The 24,189-nt window shown below is 46.7% G+C and overlaps 1 protein-coding gene and 1 pseudogene across 1 annotated transcript in view; both read right to left on the reverse strand.

The window, feature by feature from the left end:
* Nucleotides 1-9,005: 9,005 nt before the first annotated feature.
* The window catches only part of LOC147083941 (uncharacterized), a 186,133-nt pseudogene continuing 170,949 nt past the window's right edge, over nucleotides 9,006-24,189 (reverse strand).
* The window catches only part of LOC147083942 (uncharacterized), a 44,394-nt gene continuing 38,416 nt past the window's right edge, over nucleotides 18,212-24,189 (reverse strand). The window contains exon 4 of the mRNA XM_085980016.1: nucleotides 18,212-19,561. Within this exon, the coding sequence (XP_085836142.1) occupies nucleotides 18,212-19,561 (1,350 nt within the window). The remainder of the gene's footprint in view (nucleotides 19,562-24,189) is intronic.

The following is a 24,189-nucleotide window of genomic DNA, read 5'->3' on the forward strand; positions in this document are numbered from 1 at the left end:
ACCCTGTAAAATAAATATAAAACAAGAAAAAGGGAGCGTGAGAGAGAACACACAAAAACAGGTTGTGAAATTGAGCTCAATAAATCTGGGAATTTGTTGGGCCAGTACCAGAAAAAAAGTAACGATGAAAGCTGCCGCATTGTCATTAAAATCCCAACTGGTTCACTAATGTCCCGCAAGGATATGGGGATCGGGCGGGAAAGTCAAGTTGAGGTCGAAGATCAGCCATGATCTTATTGAATGGTGGAGCAGGCTCGAGGGCTGTATGGTCTACTCCTGCTCCTAATTCTTGTGTTCTTATGGAAGGGAACCAGCCACCCTACCTATCCCACGACTTCTACCGCCTAGAAGGAAAAGAGCAGCAGGTGCATGGGAAGACCATCATCTGCAAGTCACACACCATCCTGACTTGGACATATATCATCATTCCTTCATTGTCACTGGGTCACAATCCTGGAACTCCGTCCCGAACAACCTTCACCACACGGACTGCAGCGGTTCAAGAAGGCGGCTCACCACCACCTGCTCAATGGGAAACTAGGGAGACTGGTGGGCGCCATGGGGACTGGAGTGCATCATCACCCCGGCCAATGTGATTTTAATTTAATTTAATAAGTTTTAAAAATTAATCTAGTGTTTTTTTAAGCTTATTTACAGTCCACTTGTTCGGCCAGGAGAGCAGGAGGCTCCGCTCGGCGATGCAGAGAGCCCTGCAGATGGAGAAGAATGTCAACCAGAGTCTGCTGGATCTGCACAAGCTCTCCACTGGGAGCGCCGACCCTCATCTGTGTGAATTCCTGGAGACCTGCTATCCGGATGAACAAGTAAAGATGATCAAGAAGCTTGGAGATCACATCATTAACTTAAAGAGACTGGGACCCCTGCCTTGTAGGGAATGATGGCTTGTGACTTTGTACAAAGAGCTGAGCCTGAGGTCTGTAAATGTCATTTACTGTAAAAATGTTCAAATATTAAATTTAAAAAAATAAACCCGTGGGGACGCGGGCTGCACACGCCCAAGTGCGGCCCCATTATTAAAACAGTAAAAAAATAAATGCTGGGCCATCCAGCAACGCCCAGATCCTCGGTCCCAGTGACCGCCTCAGAAGAACAGAAGATGGCGGCGCGTAACCTGGGCTTGTCACCGAGAAAAAGCCTCACAGCTGCCATCCGGTGGAACATAGACCGGGCTGCTGAATCTCATTCGGGCCTGAGGCCGTTCTCCAACTTTATAAACCCTGCGGCATGGCCTACCTGCAGTTTATTAATCTTCTGACCCCGCTCCCGCCGACCAGCAGCTCCGCCCGGCGACCGCGCAGGGCTTTCTTTGCAAAGGCAGTGAGGGACACGTGACCCGGGCTCAGGGCCTGATTGACGGGAGCTTCCGACCAATAGGGAGCGAGTGGGGCGGGGCTGGAGCAGCGAGCTGGCGGCGGGTCCTCCAACCAATCGGGGAGCCTGAGGGGCGGGACTAGCGCCAGCTGTTTGTCTGATCCACAGGGCAGCGAGTTTCTCCAGTCCCTTGTTCAGGGCCTGGGGCCAGGGGAGGCTGTGGGCCTTTATTCCCCTCATTGGACACAAGGCTCTTTGGCTCACAACACACGGGCTCAGATTGCAATACAGACTTTTAAAATTAATCAATAAAAGCAGATAAACCTGTGCTTCTGTAGAACAAACTTTCTAATATTTGGGAGTAAAAGTACAAGTTTTTTTCCCTCTGGGGAATTTATTATTAGTTTCATGAAACAACAACAACCACTTGTATTTATAAAGCACCTTTAATGTAGTAAAACGTCCCAAGGCTCCTCACAGGATCGTTATAAAACAAAATTTGACACCGAGCCACATAAAGAGATATTCGGGCAGATGACCAAAAGCTTGGTCAAAGAGGTAGGTTTTAAGGAGCATCTTAAAGAAGGAGAGAGAGATAGAGAGATGGAAAGGTTTAGGGAAGGAATTCCAGAGCTTAGGGCCCAGGCAACTGAAGGCATGGCCACCAACGGTGGAGCGATTAAATCGGGGATGCGCAAGAGGCCGGAATTAGAGGAGCGCAGATATCTTGGGGGGTGTGGGGCTGAAAGAAATTACAGAAATAGGGAGGGGCGAGGTCATGGAGGGATTCACTCCACACGGCCTGACCTTCATCATCTTGTCAATCTTACATACTGTTTATGGATAACAAGCTGGTTACAGAACAGAAAACAGAGAGTAGGGGTTGGGAGTAGCTACTCAGACTGGCAAAAGGTGGGAAGTGGTGTTTCACAGTGATTGGTGCTGGGACCACTGTGGTTCATAAATGATTTGGACTCGGGAATCAGAAGTACAATTAATACTGAGGAAGACAAAATGCAAGAAGACATTAATAAATTTCAGAATGGGCATGTAATTGGCAAATGAATTTCACTGTAGATCAGTGTGAGGTGGTGTGTTAAAGAATTTCACGATAGATCAGTGTGAGGTGGTGTGTTAATGAATTTCACTATAGATCAGGGTGAGGTGGTGTGTTAATGAATTTTACTTTAGATCAGTGTGAGGTGTGTTAATGAATTTCACCATAGATCAGTGTGAGGGTGTGTGTTAATGATTTTCACTATAGATCAGTGTGAGGTGGAGTGTTAATGAATTTCACTATAGATCTGTGTGAGGTGGTGTGTTAATGAATTTCACTATAGATCATTGTGAGGGGGTGTGTTAATGATTTTCACTATAGATCAGTGTGAGGTGGTGTGTTAATGAATTTCACTATAGACCAGTGTGAGGTGGTGTGTTAATGATTTTGACTATAGATCAGTGTGAGGGGGTGTGTTACTAAATTTCACTGTAGATCAGTGTGGGGTGGTGTGTTAATGAATTTCACTGTAGATCAGTGTGAGGTGGTGTGTTAATGAATTTCACTACAGATCAGTGTGAGGAGGTGTGTTAATGAATTTCACTATAGATCAGTGTGAGGTGGTGTGTTAATGAATTTCACTACAGATCAGTGTGAGGGGGTGTGTTAATGAATTTCACTATAGATCAGTGTGAGGTGGTGTGTTAATGAATTTACTATAGATCAGTGTGAGGTTGTGTGTTAATTTTTTTCACTATAGATCAGTGTGAGGTAGTGTGTTAATGAACTTCACTGTAGATCAGTGTGAGGTGGTGTGTTAATAAATTTCACTATAGATCAGTGTGAGGTGGTCTGTTAATGAATTTCACTATAGATCAGTGTGAGGTGGTGTGTTTTGGTGGGAAGAATAAGGAGGCCACACACTACTTGGACAAGGGGGTGAAATTGGGTTGCTTTGTGCCTCCCGTGATATTCAGCGGGAGATTAGCGGCGGCAGTAGCCATTAGCACCCCGCGGCACTGGACCGCTGGCAATGACATCATCGCCATGCGCAGCACCCAGGCTGCAACCTTGGGTTGCAACCCCTGACCTATCGCCGGACGATATGTCTGAAAGGGTCAGGGGTCGTTCCTGCAGCCATGGCGGCGCCACTTAAAGGGCAGGTGTCGGGCGGCAACTTTTTATTTCGGCCGACTGCCAGTACCTGCCCACTTCCCCTTTCTTCTTCGGGGTATTGGCCGTGATCGCTCAGCCCGGCGCTCCTCTTGATCCGACACCCCGCTCCCCGGTGGTCCAGCAGGGTCCCGGTGTGCGCAGTGCTAGGCCCCTCCCCTTTAATCAGGGAGGGAGGTCTGCTATGACGTGGTGCTATGTGCTGATGGGTGTGGCGCTGTTACACGAAGCGCCATGAAATTCACTGGTAGCGCCTCAAGAGGGGAACGCTTCCAGTAGCACCCCGCCTGCTGCGTGGGGTGCTACCACTGAATTTAATGCACAGGGGCTCTAACTTTTTCGGGGCACTAAAATTAGCCCCGGCGACATTAGCGACCCAAAGGGGGCGACACCAAATTTTCCCCCCTAAGAGTCTAATTGGGCTGGAGGAGCAGAGGGATCCAGGGATACAGATACACAAATCACTAAAAGTAGCAACACAGGTTAATAAGGCCATTAAAAAGAAAGCACTGGGCTACATTCTTAAAGGAGCCTTCTGTTCTGTGCCTAGGAGTTCTGAACCATGGCAGAGAGCGGCTGGGACACGTAAAACAAGGTTACACTGCAGTAGGACTAAATTGGCACAGCAGGCAGTGGAAACCAGTTTTCTAACCAATCAGCAGGGGTGACTCATTTGGCTGTAAACAAACAGTATAAAAAGACCAGGCTGTTGGGAGCAAGCACTGAGTGCGAGTCAGCAGAGAGTGCTGTGAGTTTGGGTAAGTGTGTGAGTTAGGGTAAGTGGGGTGTTAGGTGCTCTTTTCAAACTTTAACTCTGTGGCTTGCAGTTAATAAGGCCTTTCTGGTGCAGAGTGACTGTTGGTAAACCATTAAACTGGTGTAATTAGAGGGATTGATTTAAATTAAATCCAATTAATTAAAGGGGATACTAGCATCTATAATCGGGCACAGGGTGTCCATAACTAACAATAAAAAATTTAATTAATTACATAGAATGGAGCAGGTGATGTGTTACTGTTGCGAGATGTGGGAGCCGGTGAACCCCATTGAGGCTCACGGTGATTACGTCTGTGACACGTGTCTGCTGCTACAGGAACTCCAGCTCCCTGTTGATGAGCTGGAGTCTGAGCTTCAGACACTGCCACACATCAGGGAGGGGGAGAAGTACCTGGACTCTGTGTAGCAGGAGGTGATCACACCTATGAAGTTAATTAATTCTGATGTAGCCCATGGTCAGGGACAGGACGGTGTGACTACAAGTGAGGCAGGTACGGGGATCCAGGAGGTAGAGCTGGAGGAGCCATAGCCCTTGCTCTTGTCCAGCAGGTTCGAGGTTCTTACTCCCTGTGGGGATGGGAGCAGGGACTGCAGGGAGGATGAGCAACCTGGCCACAGCACCGTGGAACAGGGGGCCATTCAGGAGGGGGGAGTAACTAGAAATGTTGTAGTGGTAGGGGATAGTATTATTAGGGGGATAGATAGAGTTCTCTGCAGCCGAGAGCGAGAGTCCCGAAGGCTGTGTTGCCTACCCGGTGCCAGGGTTAAGGACATCTCCTCTGGGCTGGAAAGAAATTTGCAGTGGGAGGGGATGGATCCAGTTGTCGTGGTCCATGTTGGTACAAACAATGTAGATAGGACTAGGAAGCCGGTTCTGTTAAAGGAGTATGAGCAGCTAGGGGTCAAATTAAAAAACAGAACCTCAAGGGTAATAATCTCTGGATTATTACCTGAGTCACGAGCGAATTTGGCTAGGACAAATAAAATTAGAGAGTTAAATGCATGGCTCAAAGACTGGTGTGGGAGAAATGGGTCTAGCTTCCTGGGACACTGGCACCAGTACTGGGGCAGGAGGGAGCTGTTCCGTTGGGACGGGCTTCACTTGGCCAGTGCTGGGACTAGAGTCCTGGTGGATCATATAACTAGGGCTGTAGAGAGGGCTTTAAACTAACTAGTGGAGGGGAGGTTCCAAGAGAGCAAATAATAAAAATGACAACAGAGAAAGTCATAGACTTAGGTAGCAGTGGGGAAATTAAAAACCAGAGCGTGTCAGGAAGGGGCAGAAGGTATGGAGTAAAAGGTAAAGTAATAAAAAGGGTAAAAGCAGGAACTAAGTGTCACAAAACATATTTGAAAGTTCTCTATCTGAATGCACGTAGCATTTGCAACAAAATAGACGAGTTAATTGCACAAATAACTACATATGGGTATGATCTTGTGGCCATTACAGAAACATGGCTGCAGGGTCACAATGCCTGGGAATTAAACATACCAGGTTATTTAACAATCAGGAAGGACAGGCAGGGAGGAAGGGGAGGTGGGGTGGCTATATTAATAAAGGAAGGCATCACTGTAATACAGAGAAATGATATTGGGTCAAAAGATCAGGATAATGAAACAGTTTGGGTGGAGGTAAGGAATAATAAGGGGAAAAAACACTAGTGGGCATAGTCTATAGGCCTCCAAACAGTTGCAACTCTGTTGGACGGAGTATCAATCAGGAAATAGTTGAGGCTTGTAATAAGGGAACATCTATAATTATGGGGGATTTTAACTATCATATTAATTGGACAAATCAAATTGGGCAGGGCTGCCTTAAGGATGAGTTCATTGAGTGTATTAGGGTTGGGTTTCTTGAGCAGTATGTAACTGAACCGACCAGGAGGCAAGCAACCTTAGATCTGGTCCTGTGTAACGAGACAGGATTAATTAAAAATGTCCTAGTAAAGGATCCCCTTGGAATGAGTGACCATAACATGGTTGAATTCCATATTCAATTAGAGGGTGAGAAGGTTGGATCTCAAACAAGCATGCTAAGCTTGAATAAAGGAGACTATGAAGGTATGAGAGCAGAATTGAGTAGAGTGGATTGGGAAAATAGATTAAAGGGTAAGATGATACATGATCAGTGGTGTACATTTAAGGAGTTATTTTACAACTTCCAAAAAAAAAATATTCCACTGAGAAGAAAAGGGTGTAAAAGAAAAGACAGCCATCCGTGGCTAAGTAAAGAAATTAAGGATAGTATTCGACTAAAAACAAGGGCATATAAGGTACCCAAATCTAGTGAGAGGATTGGGAAAACTTCAAAAGACAGCAAGAAATAACAAAAAGATTGATTAAGAAAGGGAAGATAGATTATGAAAGTAAATTAGCAAAAAATATAAAAACAGATAGTAAGAGTTTTTATAGTTATATAAAAAGAAAAAGGGTGGCTAAAGTAAATGTTGGTTCCTTAGAGGATGAGACCAGGAAATTAATGGTGGGAAATATGGAGATGGCAAAAACACTGAATGAATATTGTGTATCAGTTTTTACAGTAGAGGACACTAAGAATATCCCAACACTGGACAAACAGGGGGCTATAGGGGGGGAGGAGCTAAACATGATCAAAATCACTAAGGAAGTGGTACTCGGTAAAATAATGGGACTCAAGGCGGATAAATCACCTGGACCTGATGGCTTACATCCTAGGGTCTTGAGGGAAGTGGCGGTAGGGATTGTGGATGCATTGGTAATAATTTTCCAAAACTCCCTGGACTCAGCAAAGGTCCCAGCAGACTGGAAAACTGCTAAAGTAACACCCTTATTTAAAAAGGGCAGTAGACAGAAGGCTGGAAACTATAGACCGGTTAGCCTAACATCTGTGGTAGGTAAAATTTTGGAGTCCATTATTAAGGAGACAGTAACAGGACATTTGGATAATCATAATTTAATTGGACAAAGTCAGCATGGTTTTATGAAGGGGAAGTCATGTTTGACAAATTTGCTGGAGTTCTTTGAGGAAGTAACATATCGGGTGGATAAAGGGGAACCAGCGGACGTAGTGTATTTAGACTTCCAAAAGGCATTTGACAAGGTGCCACACAAAAGATTATTGCTTAAGATAAAAAATCATGGGATTGGGGGTAATATTCTGGCATGGATAGAGGATTGGCTATCTAACAGAAGGCAGAGAGTTGGGTTAAATGGTTCATTCTCAGAATGGCAATCAGTAACTAGTGGTGTTCCGCAGGGGTCGGTGCTGGGTCCCCAACTCTTTACAATCTATATTAATGATTTGGAGGAGGGGACCGAGTGTAACATATCAAAGTTTGCAGATGATACTAAGATGGGAGGGAAAGTAGTGAGTGAGGAGGACATAAAAAACCTGCAAGGGGACATAGACAGGCTAAGTAAGTGGGCAGAGATTTGGCAGATGGAATACAATACTGGAAAGTGTGAGGTTATGCACTTTGGCAGGAAAAATCGTAGAGCAAGCTATTATCTTAATGGCAAGAAACTGGAAAGTACTGAAGTACAAAGGGATCTGGGGGTCCTGGTGCACGAAACTCAAAAGGTTAGTATGCAGGTGCAGCAAGTGATTAAGAAGGCCAATGGAATGTTGGCTTTCATTGCTAGGGGGATAGAATATAAAAATAGGGAGGTATTGCTTCAGTTGTACAAGGTATTGGTGAGACCGCACCTAGAATACTGCATACAGTTTTGGTGTCCATACTTAAGAAAAGACATACTTGCTCTCGAGTCAGTACAAAGAAGGTTCACTCGGTTAATCCCGGGGATGAGGGGATGGACATATGAGGAGAGGTTGAGTAGATTGGGACTCTACTCATTGGAGTTCAGAAGGATGAGAGGCGATCTTATTGAAACATATAAGATTGTGAAGGGGTTGGATCGGGTGGATCCGGGGAGGATGTTCCCGATGATGGGTGAAACTAGAACTAGGGGGCATAGTCTTAGAATAAGGGGCTGCTCTTTCAAAACTGAGATGAGGAGGAACTACTTCACTCAGAGGGTGGTAGGTCCATGGAATATGCTGCCCCAAAAAGCTGTAGAAGCTACATCATTAAATAAATTTAAAACAGAAATAGACAGTTTCCTAGAAGTAAAGGGAATTAAGGGTTACGGGGAGCGGGCAGGAATTTGGACATGAGTCTAGGTTCAGATCGGACATGGCCCTGTGGGTAGCGGAGCGGGCCCAGGGGCCGTGTAGCCTGATCCTGCTCCTATTTTGTGTGTCTAATTCTGTTAGATTCAGGAGATGGTTCTGTGATAGTAGATTGGCGGTTAGGATCAGATCAGCCATGATCTTATTAAATGGCGGAGCAGGCTCGAGGGACCGATTGGCCTACTCCTGCTCCTATTTCTTATGTTCTTATGTTCTTATGTTTCTCACACGCCTCGAGATTACCCGTATGGCGACTTTGCTGTCATTGAAGAGAGACAATAAAGACCAAAATGCCGTTTTCCCCTCTCAGTGTGGCCCTGAAGGACTGTGTCCAGGCTGAAGTTCTGTTCCCGCCGTACGATCCTCCCCCAGATTGTCCTTTCTGAGCTCCAGCCAGGTGATGCTAAACACTCAGGCGGGAAGGAAGAAAATCTGCAACAATGTGTTTTAAACAAAGCTGGTTTATTTGACATCTATCCAGAATATTAAATTCCAGCCCAGTTACAGGAGTTATTTACATCAGCAGAAACAAACCCCAACTGTCAGAATGAACATGGTTCAGTCCTGGATGTGATTAACAGCAGCAATAACAGCAGAATCCAACCCCTGCGGTCACTTGTGAACTCGCTGGTGTCTCAGCAGGTTGGATGACTGAGTGAATCCCTCCTCACACACGGAGCAGGTGAACGGCCTCTCCCCAGTGTGAGTGCGCTGGTGTCTCAGCAGGTGGGATGACTGAGTGAATACCTTCCCACACTCAGGGCAGGTGAATGGCCTCTCCCCAGTGTGAGTGCGCAGGTGTACAGTGAGGTCAGATGACTGCCTAAACCCAGTCCCGCAGTGAGAGCACCTGAATGGTCTCTCGTCAGTGTGAACACATTGATGGCATGTCAGTTCCCTGGAACTTTTAAAGCACTTCCCACAGTCCGAGCAGTTAAAAGGTCTCTCATCAGTGTGAACTCGCTGGTGATTCAGCAGGTTGGATGACTCGGTGAATTCCCCGCCAAGTCACACACCATCCTGACTTAGATATATTCATCGTTGCTGGGTCATAATCCTGGAACTCCTTACCGAACAACATTGTGGGAATACCTTCACCACACGGACTGCAGCAGTTCAAGAAGGTGACTCACCACCCCCTTCTCAACGGGAAACTGGGGATTGGCAATATTTGCTGCTCTTGCTAGCGACGCCCACATCCCAAGAATGAATTAAAACAAATCTGTAGATGTAAACTGGATTAAAAGCCTGTAGAGAAATACTTGTTACTAAAACAATACTCTTTTACATTGTACGGACAGTGCCTGTGTAACAACCGAATCTCCCCTAGAATCCACCTCCCTTGACAGTCTCACATGGGAAATTTTTGGGTCCTCCTGGGCTCAGAAGTACTGGGGGTTAAACCCAGCAGCTTCTCCTCCATCTCCACTCCAGCTCAAACTGAAACATAGAAACATACAAACATAGAAACATAGAAGATAGGAGCAGGAGTAGGCTATTCGGCCCCTCAAGCCTGCTCCGCCATTCAATGCGATCATGGCTGATTATCCAAATTCAGTACCCGGTCCCTGCTTTCTCCCCATACCCCTTGATGCCTTTAGCTTTAAGAAATATATCCAACTCCTTCTTGAATATAGTTAATGTCTTGGCCTCCACTGCCTCCTGTGGTAGAGAATTCCACAGGTTCACCACTCTCTGGGTGAAGAAATTCCTCCTCATTTCTGTCCTAAATGGCTTACCCCGTATCCTTAGACTGTAACCCCTGGTTCTGGAATCCCCGACAATCGGGAACATCCTTCCTGCATCTAGTCTGTCCCGTCCTGTCAGAATTTTATAAGTTTCAATGAGATCCCCTCTCATTCTTCTAAACTCCAGCGAGTACAAGACCAATCGTCCCAATCTCTCCCCATACGTCATTCCTGCCATCCCAGGTATCAGCCTGGTGAATCTTCGTTGAACTCCTTCCATGGCAAGAACATCCTTCCTCAGATAAGGCGACCAAAACTGCACACAATACTCAAGATGTGGTCTCACCAAGGCCCTGTACAACTGCAGCAAGACATCCTTGTTCCTGTACTCAAACCCTCTCGCTACGAAGGCCAACATACCACTTGCCTTCTTAACCGCCTGCTGCACCTGCATGCTTACCTTCAGCGACTGCTGCACAAGGACACCCAGGTCACGTTGCACTTCCCCTTCTCCCAATCTATTGCCATTCAGATAATAATCTGCCTTCCTGTTTTTGCCACCAAAGTGGATAACCTCACATTTATCCACATTATATTGCATCTGCCATGCTTCTGCCCAATCACCCAACCTGTCCAATTCATCCTGTAGTTTCTCAGCATCCTCCTCACAGCACACATGCCCACCCAGATTTGTGTCATCTGCAAATTTGGAGATATTACATCTAGTTCCCTTGTCTAGATCATTAATATATATTTTGTGAATAGCTGGGGTCCAAGGACCGATCCCTGTGGTACCCCACTAGTCACTGCCTGCCACTCGGAAAAAGACTCGTTTATTCCAACTCTTTGTTTTCTGTCTGCCAACCAGTTCTCTATCCAAGCCAATACCTTGCCCCCAATCCCATGTGCCTTAACTTTACACACTAATCTCTTATGCGGGACCTTATCGAAAGCCTTCTGAAAGTCCAAATACACCACATTCACTGGTTCTCCCTTATTCATTTTACTAGTTACATCCTCAACAATGAAGCAACAAAAAGACCTACACAGGCGACCAGGGACCTAAATTCCGTCAGCCTGCAATAAAACTCTTCCCGACAGCCGCTGACTAAGGGCTGGCGCAGCACCCACAATTCCCCGTGCTCCAGAAATTGCACTATCCAACGTGCTGATTTCCCCGCTGAGAGTGCGCATGCTCCCCGGGGCCGCGGGCCATTCTGGGAGCCTGGCTCCTGTCCTTTGTCCCGAGTCGGACTCGGTGGAACCGGCTGAAGAAACATGGTAAGGGCGGCTCGGATGGGGGACGTGCTGTACCCTGGGTTTCCTGGTGACAGGGCCCTGGCCGCACGTCCGCCGGGCCCAGCCACTCTGATTCTGATTAAGTTTTTGATGAGGTAACAGAGAGGGTTGATGAGGGCTATGTGGTTAACGTGGTGTACATGGATTTCCAAAAGGCGTTCGACAAGTGCCACATAATAGGCTTGCCAGCAAAGTTGAACTCACTGCCTGCCACTCGGAAAAAGACCCATTTATTCCAACTCTTTGCTTCCTGCCTGCTAACCAGTTCTCTATCCAAATCAGTACCTTGCCCCCAATCCCAAGTGCCTTAACTTTACACGCTAATCTCTTATACGGTACCTTATCGAAAGCCTTCTGAAAGTCCAAATATACCACATCCACTGGTTCTCCCTTATCTATTCTACCAGTTACATCCTCAAAAAATTCCAGTAGATTAGTCAAGCTTGATTTACCTTTTGTAAATCCATGTTGACTTTGTCCGATCCTGTCACTGTTTTCCAAGTGCTCTGCTATTACATCTTTTATAATGGACTCTAGCATTTTCCCCACTACCGATGTCAGGCTCACCGGTCTATAATTCCCCGTTTTCACTCTACCACCTTTTTTGAATAGTGGGGTAATATTAGCTACCCTCCAATCCATGGGTACTGTTCCAGAGTCTATCGAATTTTGGAAGATGATCAGCAATGCATCTACTATTTCTAGGGCTACTTCCTTAAGTACCCTAGGATGTCGATTATCAGGCTCTGGGGATTTATCGTCCTTCAATCCCGTCAATTTCCCTAACACCATTTCCCTACAAATACTGATTTCTTTCAGTTCCTCCCTCTCATTAGCAGTAACATTGAAGATAGGAGCAGGAGTAGGTCATTCAGCCCCTCAAGCTTGCTCTGCCATTTAATGACATCATGGCTGATCATCCAAATTCAGTACCCTGTCTTCTCCCCATATCCCTTGATCTCCTTAGCCTTAAGAAATATATCTAACTCCTTCTTGACGCGCTGTCCCCAGGTGAGAGCAGCTCAGTCAGCACAGAGCTGGTGCTGGAATCTGGGAGTGGGGCCGCAGGCAGTGGGCCTGGCAAAGAGACAATCACTGATTGAATAATAAACAGGGGTAAGGGGACACTAACCTCACATCTGATATATCTATAGCTTAAGTAGACAGATTTTAAGCCAAATGATGGGACCAATGGCTGCAATTCCTGTGCCATGCAGGAACTCACGTGTCCTGGTGAACCGTGTGTGCAGGAAGCGCCTCCCATGGCTGGAACTCGAGCTCAAGGTCTCTGAGCTTGGGGAGCAGCTGGAGTCACTGCCGGGCAGACGGGAGGCTGAGAGTTTCCTGGAGCACACGTTCCAGGAGGGGGTCACCCCGCAGCCACAGAGAGTTCGTGGGAATTGTAACTGGGTGGCCACCCAGCAGGGTTTGAGGAGGCAAGGCAGTGCAGGAATCCTCCGGGAGTGCGGCGCTCTCAAACCGGTTTTCAGTGCTGAATCCCGGTGAGGGTGACGACACCTCGGGGGGGAGAGTGCAGTCTAAAGCGCATCCACTGCACTGTGGGGCAAGGCCAATTTCAGTGGGATGAGAATGGATTTGGCCCGGGTAAATTGGAATCAAAGATTGGCAGGAAAAACTGTACAGGTAGACTACCCTTTATCCGAACTTCCGAAAACCGAAACCCTCTAAAAACCGAAGGTTTTTTCGTTCAGCGTAAGTCGTGCGCACGACATGACCAGAGTGGCGCATGACTTATGCTGAGCAGGGCAGAGGGTCACTGAGTTCCCTCCTGGGTAGGAGATTGCAGGCCGAGCCGGGCAGTGTGAAGGAGGTATACCGGGAGAGTGAACCCAACAATACAGCGGCCCGTTCGATAGCTGCAGCGGCCTGTCCGATATTCTTTTCTCCCCCCCCGACCCCCCGCCGACCCCCACCCTTTCGGATAAGGGATAGTGTATCCTTTATCTGCACTTCCGAAAACCGAAATCCTCTGAAAACCGAAAGTGTTTTTGTTCAGCGTAAGTCGTGCGCACGACCCCGACCCCCGCCGACCCCCACCCCCGACCCCCCGCCGACCCCCCCGCCGACCCCCACCCCCGACCCCCCGCCGACCCCCCCGCCGACCCCCAGCCCCGCCGACCCCGACCCCCCGCCGACCACCACCCCCGACAAATTTCCCAGTCTTATAAAATACCTTCCGAAATCCGAAATTTTCCGAAAACCGAAACACGGCTGGTCCCGAGGTTCTCGGATAAAGGATAGTCTACCTGTATTGGAACAATGGGCTGCCTTTAAAGAGGAAATAATTCAGGTACAGTCGAGGTACATTCCCAATAAGGGGAAATGTAGGGCAACTAAAGTCAGAGCTCCCTGGGTGACGAAAAAGATAGAGAGTAAGATGAAGCAGAAAAAGAGCGCGTATGACAGATGTCAGGTCGAGAATACATCTGAGAATCAGGCTAAATATAGAAAGTTCAGAGGAGAAGTGAAAAAGAAAATACGACGGGCAAAGAGAGAGCATGAGAATAGAATGGCAGCTAACATAAAAGGTAATCTAAAAGTCTTCTATAGGCATATAAATAGTAAATGGGTAGTAAGAGGAGGGGTGGGGCTGATTAGGGACCAAAAAGGAGACCTATGCATGGAGGCAGAGGGTAAGGCTGAGGTACGAAATGAGTACTTTGCATCTGTCTTCACCAAGGAAGATGCTGCCATAGACATAGTGAAGGAGGACGTAGAGGAGATACTGGATGGGATAAAATTGATAAAGACAAGGTACTAGAAAGGCTGGCTGTACTTAAAGTAGCTAAGTCACCAGGACTGGATGGGATGCATCCTAGTACGCTGAGGGAAGTGAAGGAAGAAATTGCGGAGGTACTGGCCATAACCTTCCAAATCCTCATTAGAAACTGGGGTGGTGCCAGAGGACTGGAGAATTACTAAAAACTAAATGAGAACTTTGCATCTGTCTTCACTGGAGAAGAGGATGCTGCCAATGTAGCAGTAAAGGAGGAGGCCAGAGCGATACTGGATAGGATACAAATAGATAAAGAAGAGGGACTTCAAAGGTTGGCAGTCCTCAAAGTAGAAAAGTCGCCGGTCCGGATGAGCTTTCTCCTCAGTTACTGAGGGAAGTAGGGGTGAAAATTGCGGAGGCTCCGGCCACAATCTTCCCATCCTCCTTGGACATGGGGGTGGTGCCAGAGGACAGGGAGATTGCAAATGTTACAGCCCTGTTAAAAATAGGGGAGAGGGATAAACCCGGCAACTACAGGCCAGTCAGCCTAACGTCGGTGGTGGGAAAACTTTTAGAGACAATTATCCGGGACAAAATTCATTGGCCCTTAGAAAACTACCATGGGATTAAAGGGATCAAGGGATATGGGGAGAGTTGGAATAAATGGGTCTTTTTCCGAGTGGCAGGCAGTGACTAGTGGGGTACCGCAGGGATCGGTCCTTGGGCCCCAGCTATTCACAATATATATTAATGATCTAGATGAGGGAACTAGATGTAATGTCTCCAGGTTTGCAGATGACACAAAGCTGGGTGGGCGTGTGTGCTGTGAGGAGGATGCTGAGAAACTCCAGCATGATTTGGACAGGTTGGGTGATTGGGCAGATGCATGGCAGATGCAGTATAATGTGGATAAATGCGAGGTTATCCACTTTGGTGGCAAAAACAGGAAGGCAGATTATTATCTGAATGGCAATAGATTGGGAGAAGAGGAAGTGCAACGAGACCTGGGTGTCCTTGTGCACCAGCCGCTGAAGGTAAGCATGCAGGTACAGCAGGCGGTTAAGAAGGCAAATGGTATGTTGGCCTTCGTAGTGAGAGGGCTCGAGTACAGGAACAAGGATGTCTTGCTGCAGTTGTACAGGGCCTTGGTGAGACCACACCTTGAGTATTGTGTGCAGTTTTGGTCACCTTATCTGAGGAAGGATGTTCTTGCCATGGAGGGAGTGCAGCGATGATTCACCAGGCTGATACCTGGGATGGCAGGAATGATGTATGAGGAGAGATTGGGTCGATTGGGCTTATCCTCACTGGAGTTTAGAAGAATGAGAGGGGATCTCAATGAAACTTATAAAATTCTAACAGGACTGGACAGACTAGATGCAGGAAGGATGTTCCAGATGGCGGGGGTGTCCAGAACCAGGGGTCACAGTCTAAGGATAAGGGGTAAGCCATTTAGGACAGAGATGAAGAGGAATTTCTTCAGCCAGAGTGGTGAACCTATGGAATTCTCTACTACAGAAGGCAGTGGAGGCCAATTCATTAAATATATTCAAGAAGGAGTTAGATATATTTCTTCAGGCTAAAGGGATCAAGGGATATGGGGAGAAGGCAGGGACAGGGTACTGAATTTGGATGATCAGCCATGATCTCATTAAATGGCAGAGCAGGCTCGAGGGGCCGAATGACCTACTCCTGCTCCTATCTTCTATGTTTCTATATTTCTATTACTCTCACTATTACCTCAATGCTAATGAATCAGGGGGAAACTCTCCACTGGCTGGAGTCAGACCGAGCACAAAGGAAGATGGTTGTGGTGGTTGGAGGTCAATCATCACAGCCCCAGGATATCGCTGCAGGAGTTTCTCAGGGCAGTGTCCTCGGCCCAACCATCTTCAGCTGCTTCTTCAATGGCTTTCCCTCCATCATAAGGTCAGGAGTAGGGATGTTTGTTGATGACTGCACAGTGTTCAGTGCCATTCGCAACTCCTCAGATAATGAAGCAGTCCATGCCCGCATGTAACAAGACCTGGACGACATTCAGGCTTGGGCTGATAAGTGGCAGGTAACATTTGCACTACACAAGGGCCAGGCAATGACTATCTCCGACAAGCGAGCGTCTAATCACCGCCCCTTGACATTCAATGGCATTCCCATCACCGAATCCCCCACCATCAACATCCTGGGGGTCACCATTGACCAGAAACTTAACTGGACCAGCCACATAAATACTGTGGTTACAAGAGCAGGTCACAGGCTAGGTATTCTGCGGTGAGTGTCTCACCTCCTGACTCCCCAAAGCCTTTCCACCATCTACAAGGCACAAGTCAGGAGTGTGATGGAATACTCTCCACTTGTCTGGATGAGTGCAGCTCCAACAACACTCAAGAAGCTCGACACCACCCAAGACAAAGCAGCCCGCTTGATTGGCATCCCATCCACCACCTTAAACATTCACTCCCTCCACCACTGGCGTACCGTGGCTGCAGTGTGTACCATCTACAAGATGTACAGCAGCAACTCGCCAAGGCTTCTTCGGCAGCACCTCCCAAACCAACGACCTCTTCTACCTGGAAGGACAAGGACAGCAAGCGCATGGGAACACCTGATAGAATACATATATCCCTGAAGGCAGCAGGGCAGGCAGAAAGGGTGGTTAAAAAGGCTTATGGGATGCTTGCCTTCATTAGCCAAGGCATAGAATATAAGAGCAGGGAGGTGATGATGGAGCTGTACAAAACACTAGTTAGGCCACAGCTGGAATACTGTGCAGTTCTGCTCGCCACACTATAGGAAGTATGTGATTGCATTGGAGAGGGTGCAGAGGAGATTCACCAGGATGTTACCTGGGCTGGAGCGCTTCAGCTATGAAGAGAGACTGGACAGGCTGGGGTTGTTTTCCTTAGAGCAGAGAAGGCTGAGGGGGGACCTGATTGAGGTGTACAAAATTTTGAGGGGCATAGATAGGGTAGATAGAAAGGAACTTTCCCCTTAGTAGAGGGGTCAATAACCATTAGTTTCAAGGTAAGGGGCAGGAGGTTTAGAGGGGATTTGAGGAAAAACTTTTTTCCCCAGAGGGTGGTTGGAATCTGGAACTCACTGCCTGAAAGGGTGGTAGAGGCAGGAGCCCTCACAACATTCAAGAAGCATTTAGATGAGCACTTGAACCGCCATAGCATACAAGGCTACGGACAAAGTGCTGGAAAATGGGATTAGAATAGACAGGGCTTGATGGCCGGTGTAGACACGATGGGCCGAAGGGCCTCTTTCTGTGCTGTATAACTATGACTCTATGACCACCAACTCCAAGTCAAACACCATTCTAACTTGGAAGTATATTGCCATTCCTTCATCGGCGCTGGGTCAAAGTCCTGGAACTCCCTCCCTGACAGCACTGTGAGAGTACCTTCACCACACGGACAGCAGCGGTTCAAGAAGGTGGCTCACCACCACCTTCTCAAGGGCAATTAGGCATGGGCAATAAATGCTGGCCTTGCCAGCGACGCCCACATCCCATGAACGAATTAAAAAAAACTTAATCCCATAACACGCGTACAAGGGCTCAGTAATGTTTAATTCATCAGAAAAAGACAAAGTACAGCAACATACTGGTCAGCTTAACAGAATCTCATCTAATTTATGAGGCCACAAACTTAAAATAGTCACTAATAAATCCAGTAATGAATTCAGGAGAAGTGTCTTTACCCAGAGAATGGTGAGAATGGGGAACTCGCTACCACAGGGAGTAGTTGAGGTGAACAGCACAGATGGATTTATGGGGAAGCCACACAAGGGAGAAAGGAATGGGAGGAGATGTTGATTGGGTTCATTGAAGTAGGGTGGGTGTGGGCATAAACACCGGCATGGACCAGTTGGGCCGAATGGCCTGTTTCTGTGCTGTACATTCTATGTAACACCATCAACAATCAATCGAAGGGAATCATCAGCACAACAGATTGAAAGATTAAACAGCAGTCCAAGAATTTATAAAACATTCATCCATTCCATGTTCATGTCACCCCAGCTGTCTCCAGGGCCCTGTGCTACAGAACAGTGTGAACTCGCTGGTGTCTCGTCAGCTCCCCGGAGCTTTTAAAGCTCTTTGCACAGTCAGGGCATTTAAATGGTCTCTCATCAGTGTGAACAAGCTGGTGTGTCAGCAGGTGGGATGACCGAGTGAATCCCTTCCCACACACGGAGCAGGTGAACGGCCTCTCCCCGGTGTGAACTCGCTGGTGTCTCTTAAGCTCCCCGGAGCTGTTAAAGCTCTTAGCACAGTCAGAGCATTTAAATGGTCTCTCATCAGTGTGAACAAGCTGGTGTGTCAGCAGGTTGGATGAGTGAGTGAATCCCTTCCCACACACGGAGCAGGTGAACGGCCACACCCCAGTGTGAACCAACTGGTGTACCTTCAGATTCCCAGAGGTTTTAAAGCTCTTCCCACAGTCAGAACATTTAAATGGTCTCTCATCAGTGTGAACTCGTTGGTGTGTCAGCAGGTTGGATGACTGAGTGAATCCCTTCCCACACACGGAGCAGGTGAACGTCTTCTCACCAGTGTGAGATCGCTGGTGTTTCTTCAGATCCCCAGAGGTTTTAAAGCTCTTCCCACAGTCAGAACATTTAAATAGTCTCTCATCAGTGTGAACAAGCTGGTGTGTCAGCAGGTTGGACGAGTGAGTGAATCCCTTCCCACACACGGAGCAGGTGAATGGCCTCTTCCCAGTGTGAACAGGCTGGTGTCTGTTCAGATTCCCGGAGCTTTTAAAGCTCTTCCCACAGACAGAACATGTAAATGGTCTCTGATCGGAGTGAACTCGCTGATGTTGCTTCAGATCCCCAGAGGTTTTAAAGCTCTTCCCACAGGCAGAACATTTAAATAGTCTCTCATCAGTGTGAACTCGCTGGTGTGTCAGGAGGTGGGATGACCGAGTGAATCTCTTCCCACACACGGAGCAGGTGAACAGAATCTCTCCTGCTCTCTCCAGCTGGTGTCTCTTCAGATCCTGGGACGTTTTAAATCTCTTCCCACAGTCAGAACATTTAATGTGAACAAGCTGGTGTCTCAGGAGGGTGCCAGAATGAGAGAATCGCTTCAAAAACACAGAGCAGGTCAACGGTCTCTCATTGGTGTGGACAAGCTGGTCTCTCAGCAGCACGGAGGGTGCAATTAATCCCTTCCCACACACGGAGCGGGTTAAAGGTCTCTCCCTAGTGTGATCTTGCTGGTGTATCATCGGAGCGGATGACTGAGTGAATCTCTTCTGGAACACGGGGCCGGTGAACGGGCTCTCCCCAGTGTGTAGCCACTGCTGTTGCTTCAGGTACTTGTATATTTTGAAGCTCTTCCCACACTCACAACATTTAAAAGGTCTCTCATCAGTGTGAACTCGCTGGTGTGCCAGCAGATTGGGGGAGCGACTGAATCAGGTCCTGATGAATCGAGCGACTCTGTCTGTTCTTGACGTGATGTTCGGTCTGAGCTTCCTGTCTGTAAATGCTCCACTTCTAAAACCCTGTAAAAGGAGTGTAGAAAGGGGTAAGAGGGAGAATGTTGCCTCATGTCCCCCTTTCCCAGCCCAGGGGCAGTGAAGCTGATTTTCAGGCCCCAGCTGCTGCACAGGTTACATACGAACATACGAATTAGGAGCAGGCGTAGGCCACTCGGCCCCTCGAGCCTGCTCCGCCACTCAATAAGATCATGGCTGATCTGATTACTCCACATTCCCGCCTACCCCCGATAATGTTTCACCCCCTTGATTATCAAGAATCTATCTACCTCTGCCTTAAAAATATTCAAAGACTCTGCTTCCACCGCCCTCTGAGGAAGAGAGTTTGAAATACTCACGACCCTCTGTAAGAAAAAATTTCTCCTCATTAATGGGCGACCCCTTATTTTTAAACAGTGACCCCTAGTTCTAGATTCTCCCACAAGAGGAAACATCCTCTCCACATCCACCCTGTCCAGACCCCTCAGGATCTTCTGTTTCAATCAAGTCACCTCTTACTCTTCTAAACTCCAGCGGATACAAGCCTAGCCTGTCCAACCTTTCCTCATAAGACAACCCGCTCATTCCAGGTATTAGTCTAGTAAACCTTCTCTGAACTGCTTCCAATGCATTTACATCCTTCCTTAAATAAGGAGACCAATACTGTACACAGTGCTCCAGATGTGGTCTCACCAATGCCCTGTATAACTGAAGCATAACCTCCCTACTTTTGTATTCAGTTTCCCTCGCAATAAACAATAACATTCTATTAGCTTTCCTGATTACTTGTTGTACCTGAATACTAACCTTTTGCGATTCATGCATTAGGACACCCAGATCCCTCTGCATCTCAGAGCTCTGCAATCTCTCACCATTTAGATAATATGCTTCTTTTTTATTCTTCCTGCCAAAATGGACAACTTCACATTTTCCCACATTATGCTCCATTTGCCAGATCTTTGCCCACTCACTTAACTGATCTATATCCCTTTGTAGCCTCATTATGTCCTCTTCACAATTTACTTTCCTACCTATCTTTGTGTCATCAGCTAATTTAGCAACCATGCCTTCGGTCCCTTCATCCAAGTCATTTATATAAATTGTAAAAAGTTGAGGCCCCAGCACTGATCCCTGTGGCATACCACTCATTACATCTTGCCAACCAGAAAATGACCCATTTATGCCTACTCTCTGTTTCCTATTAGCTAGCCAATCTTCTAGCCATGCCAACATGTTACTCCCTACACCATGAGCTTTTATTTTCCGCAATAACCTTTGATGTGGCACCTTATCAAATGCCTTCTGGAAATCTAAGTATAGTACATCCACCGGTTCCCCTTTATCCACAGCACATGTTACTTCCTCAAAGAACGCCAATAAATTGGTTAAACATGATTTCCCTTTCACAAAAACATGTTGACTCTGCCTGATTACCTTGAACTTTTCCAAGTGCCCTGCTATAACGTCTTTAATAATAGCTTCTAACATCTTCCCGATGACAGATGTTAAGCTAACTGGCCTGTAGTTTCCTGCTTTCTGTCTCCCTCCCGTTTTGAATAAAGGAGTTACATTCACTATTTTCCAATCTAATGGAACCTTCCCCGAATCTAGGGAATTTTGGAAAATTAAAACCAATGCATCAACTATCTCACTAGCCACTTCTTTTAAGACCCTAGGATGAAGTCCATCAGGACCCGGGGACTTGTCAGCCCACAGCTCCAACAATTTGCTCAGTACCACTTCCCTGGTGATTGTAATTTTCTTGAGTTCCTCCCTCCCTTCCATTTCCTGATTTACAGCTATTTCTGGGATGTTACTTGAATCCTCTATAGTGAAGACCGATGCAAAATACCTGATCAATTCAACTGCCATCTCCTTATTTTCCATTATTAATTCCCCAGACTCACTTTCTATAGGACCAACGCTCACTTTGTTAACTCTTTTCTTTTTTAAATATCTATAGAAACTCTTACTATCTGTGTTTATATTTCTAGCTAGCTTTCTCTGGTACTCTCATTTTTCTCTCCTTATTAATCTTTTAGTCATTCTTTGCTGTTTTTTATATTCTGTCCAATCTTCTGACCTGCCAGCCATCTTTGCACAATTATATACTTTTTCTTTAAGTCTGATACTATCTTTAACTTTCTTAGTTAACCACGGATGGTGGGTCCTCCCCTTGGAATTTTTCTTTCTCGTTGGAATGTATCTATTCTGTGTATTCTGAAATATTCCCTTAAATGTCTGCCACTGCAACTCTATTGACCTCTCCCTTAACCTAATTTGCCTGTTCACTTTAGCTCGCTCTGCTTTCATGCCCTCATAATTGCCCTTATTTAAGTTTAAAATACTAGTCTTGGACCCACTCGTCTCTCCCTCAAACTGAATGTAAAATTCAATCATATTATGATTGCTGCTACCTAGGGGCACCTTCACTATGAAGTCATTAATTAATCCTATCTCATTGCACAATACCAGGTCTAGTATAGTCTGCTCTCTGGTTGGCTCCAGAACGTGCTGTTCTAAGAAACTATCCCGAAAACATTCTATGAACTCCTCAATAACAACAGAAAATGCTGGAAAAACTCAGCAGGTCAAGCAACATCCGTGGAGAGAAATTTGAGTTGACGTTTCGGGTCGAACCCTTCTTCAAAACTGGAAAGAAAAGAAATTAGATCGAAGGCAGGGTTGCGATCGGACAAAAGAAGTGAAAGAAACAAAAGAGCTAGACGAGATGGTAATAGGCTGAGATTAGGTGTAAAGTGTTCCCCTTGTCTTCACCTTTCACCCCACCAGCCTCCACATTCAACGGATCATCCTCCGGCATTTCCGCTACCTCCAAAGTGATCCCACCACCAAACGTATCTTCCCCTCCCTTCCCCTTTCAGCATTCTGTAGGGACCGCTCCCTCCGAGACACCCTAGTCCACTCCTCTATCACCCCCAGCACCCCTTCCCCTTCGCCTGGCACCTTCCCGTGCAAGCGGAGGAGATGTAACACCTGCCCTTATACCTCCCCCCTTCCCACTGTCCAGGGCCCCAAACACCCGTTCCAGGTGAAACAGCGATTTACTTGTACTTCTTGCAATCTAGTATACTGTTTTCGCTGCTCACAATGTGGTCTCCTCTACATTGGGGAGACCAAAGGCAGATTGGGTGACCGCTTTGCGGAACACCTCCGTTCAGTCCGTAAGGAACCCGGTTACCAGGACGCCAAGTTGGACAGCCAGGAGTAATGTGCAGGCCAGGTGTGTGGAAGAAACCGAGGGGAAACATCAAGAAAAACTGAGAGAAAACATCGAGAAAGACAGAGGAAACATCGAGAGAGAGAGAGGGGAAACATCAAGAGAGACCAAGATGGAAACATCGAGAAAGACTGAGGGGGCACTTTATTTATTTATTTAATTAATTAATTAATTACATTTATTTAATTATAAGTTGTGAGTTCCTCACGATGCTCTCCCAGTGCGGCCACCCTGTAACCAGAGATTATTCTAGAAGCCTGGGTAGAAATATCAATGTAATTACTGTAGAAATTACTTTTTTTACATTATTGCTTGTTCATTTTATGTGCTGTCTTTTTATGTCTTTTATTTATTTTATGTCTGCTTTATTTATATTTAAAGTATGTATGCGTGTATATGTCGGGATGTGTTTTTTTGTGATGGCGCCGATGAAGATGGCTGCCGTCCTTGCGAGCTCCGTGCGTACCAGGCAGCGAAGTGTTCTTGCTGCCTGGTGCTCTCGGCTCATCAAGAAAAAAGCATTTCACTGACTAGATTACACTTCTTGTATTTAGTTATGTGACCAATAAAATTGAAATTGAAATTGTAAAAAAGGGTGACCCCGAGCTTCCGGTCGCCTGTCATTTTAATTCACCGCTCCATTCCCACTCGGACCTCACCGTCCTCGGGCTCTTGTATTGTTCCATGGAAGCTCAACGTAAACTCGAGGGACAGCACCTCATCTTCCGATTCGGCACTCTGCAGCCTTCCGGACTCAATATCGAGTTCAACAATTTCAGATCATAACCTCGGCCCCTATCACACATTTTTTCTTGTAATTTTTCCACTCCTTTCCCCCCCCGCTTTCCTTTTGTTTCTCTCTCACACCTGGCAGCTATCTCTTGCCCTGCCAGTACACTTTACACCTAATCTCAGCCTATTACCATCTCGTCTAGCTCTTTTGTTTCTTTCACTTCTTTTGTCCGATCGCAGCCCTGCATTCGATCTAATTTCTTTTCTTTCCAGTTTTGAAGAAGGGGTCGACCCGAAACGCCAACTCAAATTTCTCTCCACGGATGTTGCCTGACCTGCTGAGCTTTTCCCAGCATTTTCTGTTGTTATTTCGGATTTCCAACATCTGCAGTATTTTGCTATCGTACTATGAACTCCTCATCTAGGCTACCTTTGCCCATCTGATTTTTCCAGTCTAGATGTAGATTAAAATCCCCCATGATTATTGCCATACCTTTCTGACAAGCTCCCATTATTTCTTCCTTTATACAAACTGACTATAAAAGCTTTTATCGATATG

Source organism: Somniosus microcephalus, unplaced genomic scaffold (genome assembly GCF_052327205.1).
Source record: "Somniosus microcephalus isolate GS21.2 unplaced genomic scaffold, FLI_Smic_1.0 scaffold13, whole genome shotgun sequence".
NCBI lineage: Eukaryota > Metazoa > Chordata > Chondrichthyes > Squaliformes > Somniosidae > Somniosus > Somniosus microcephalus.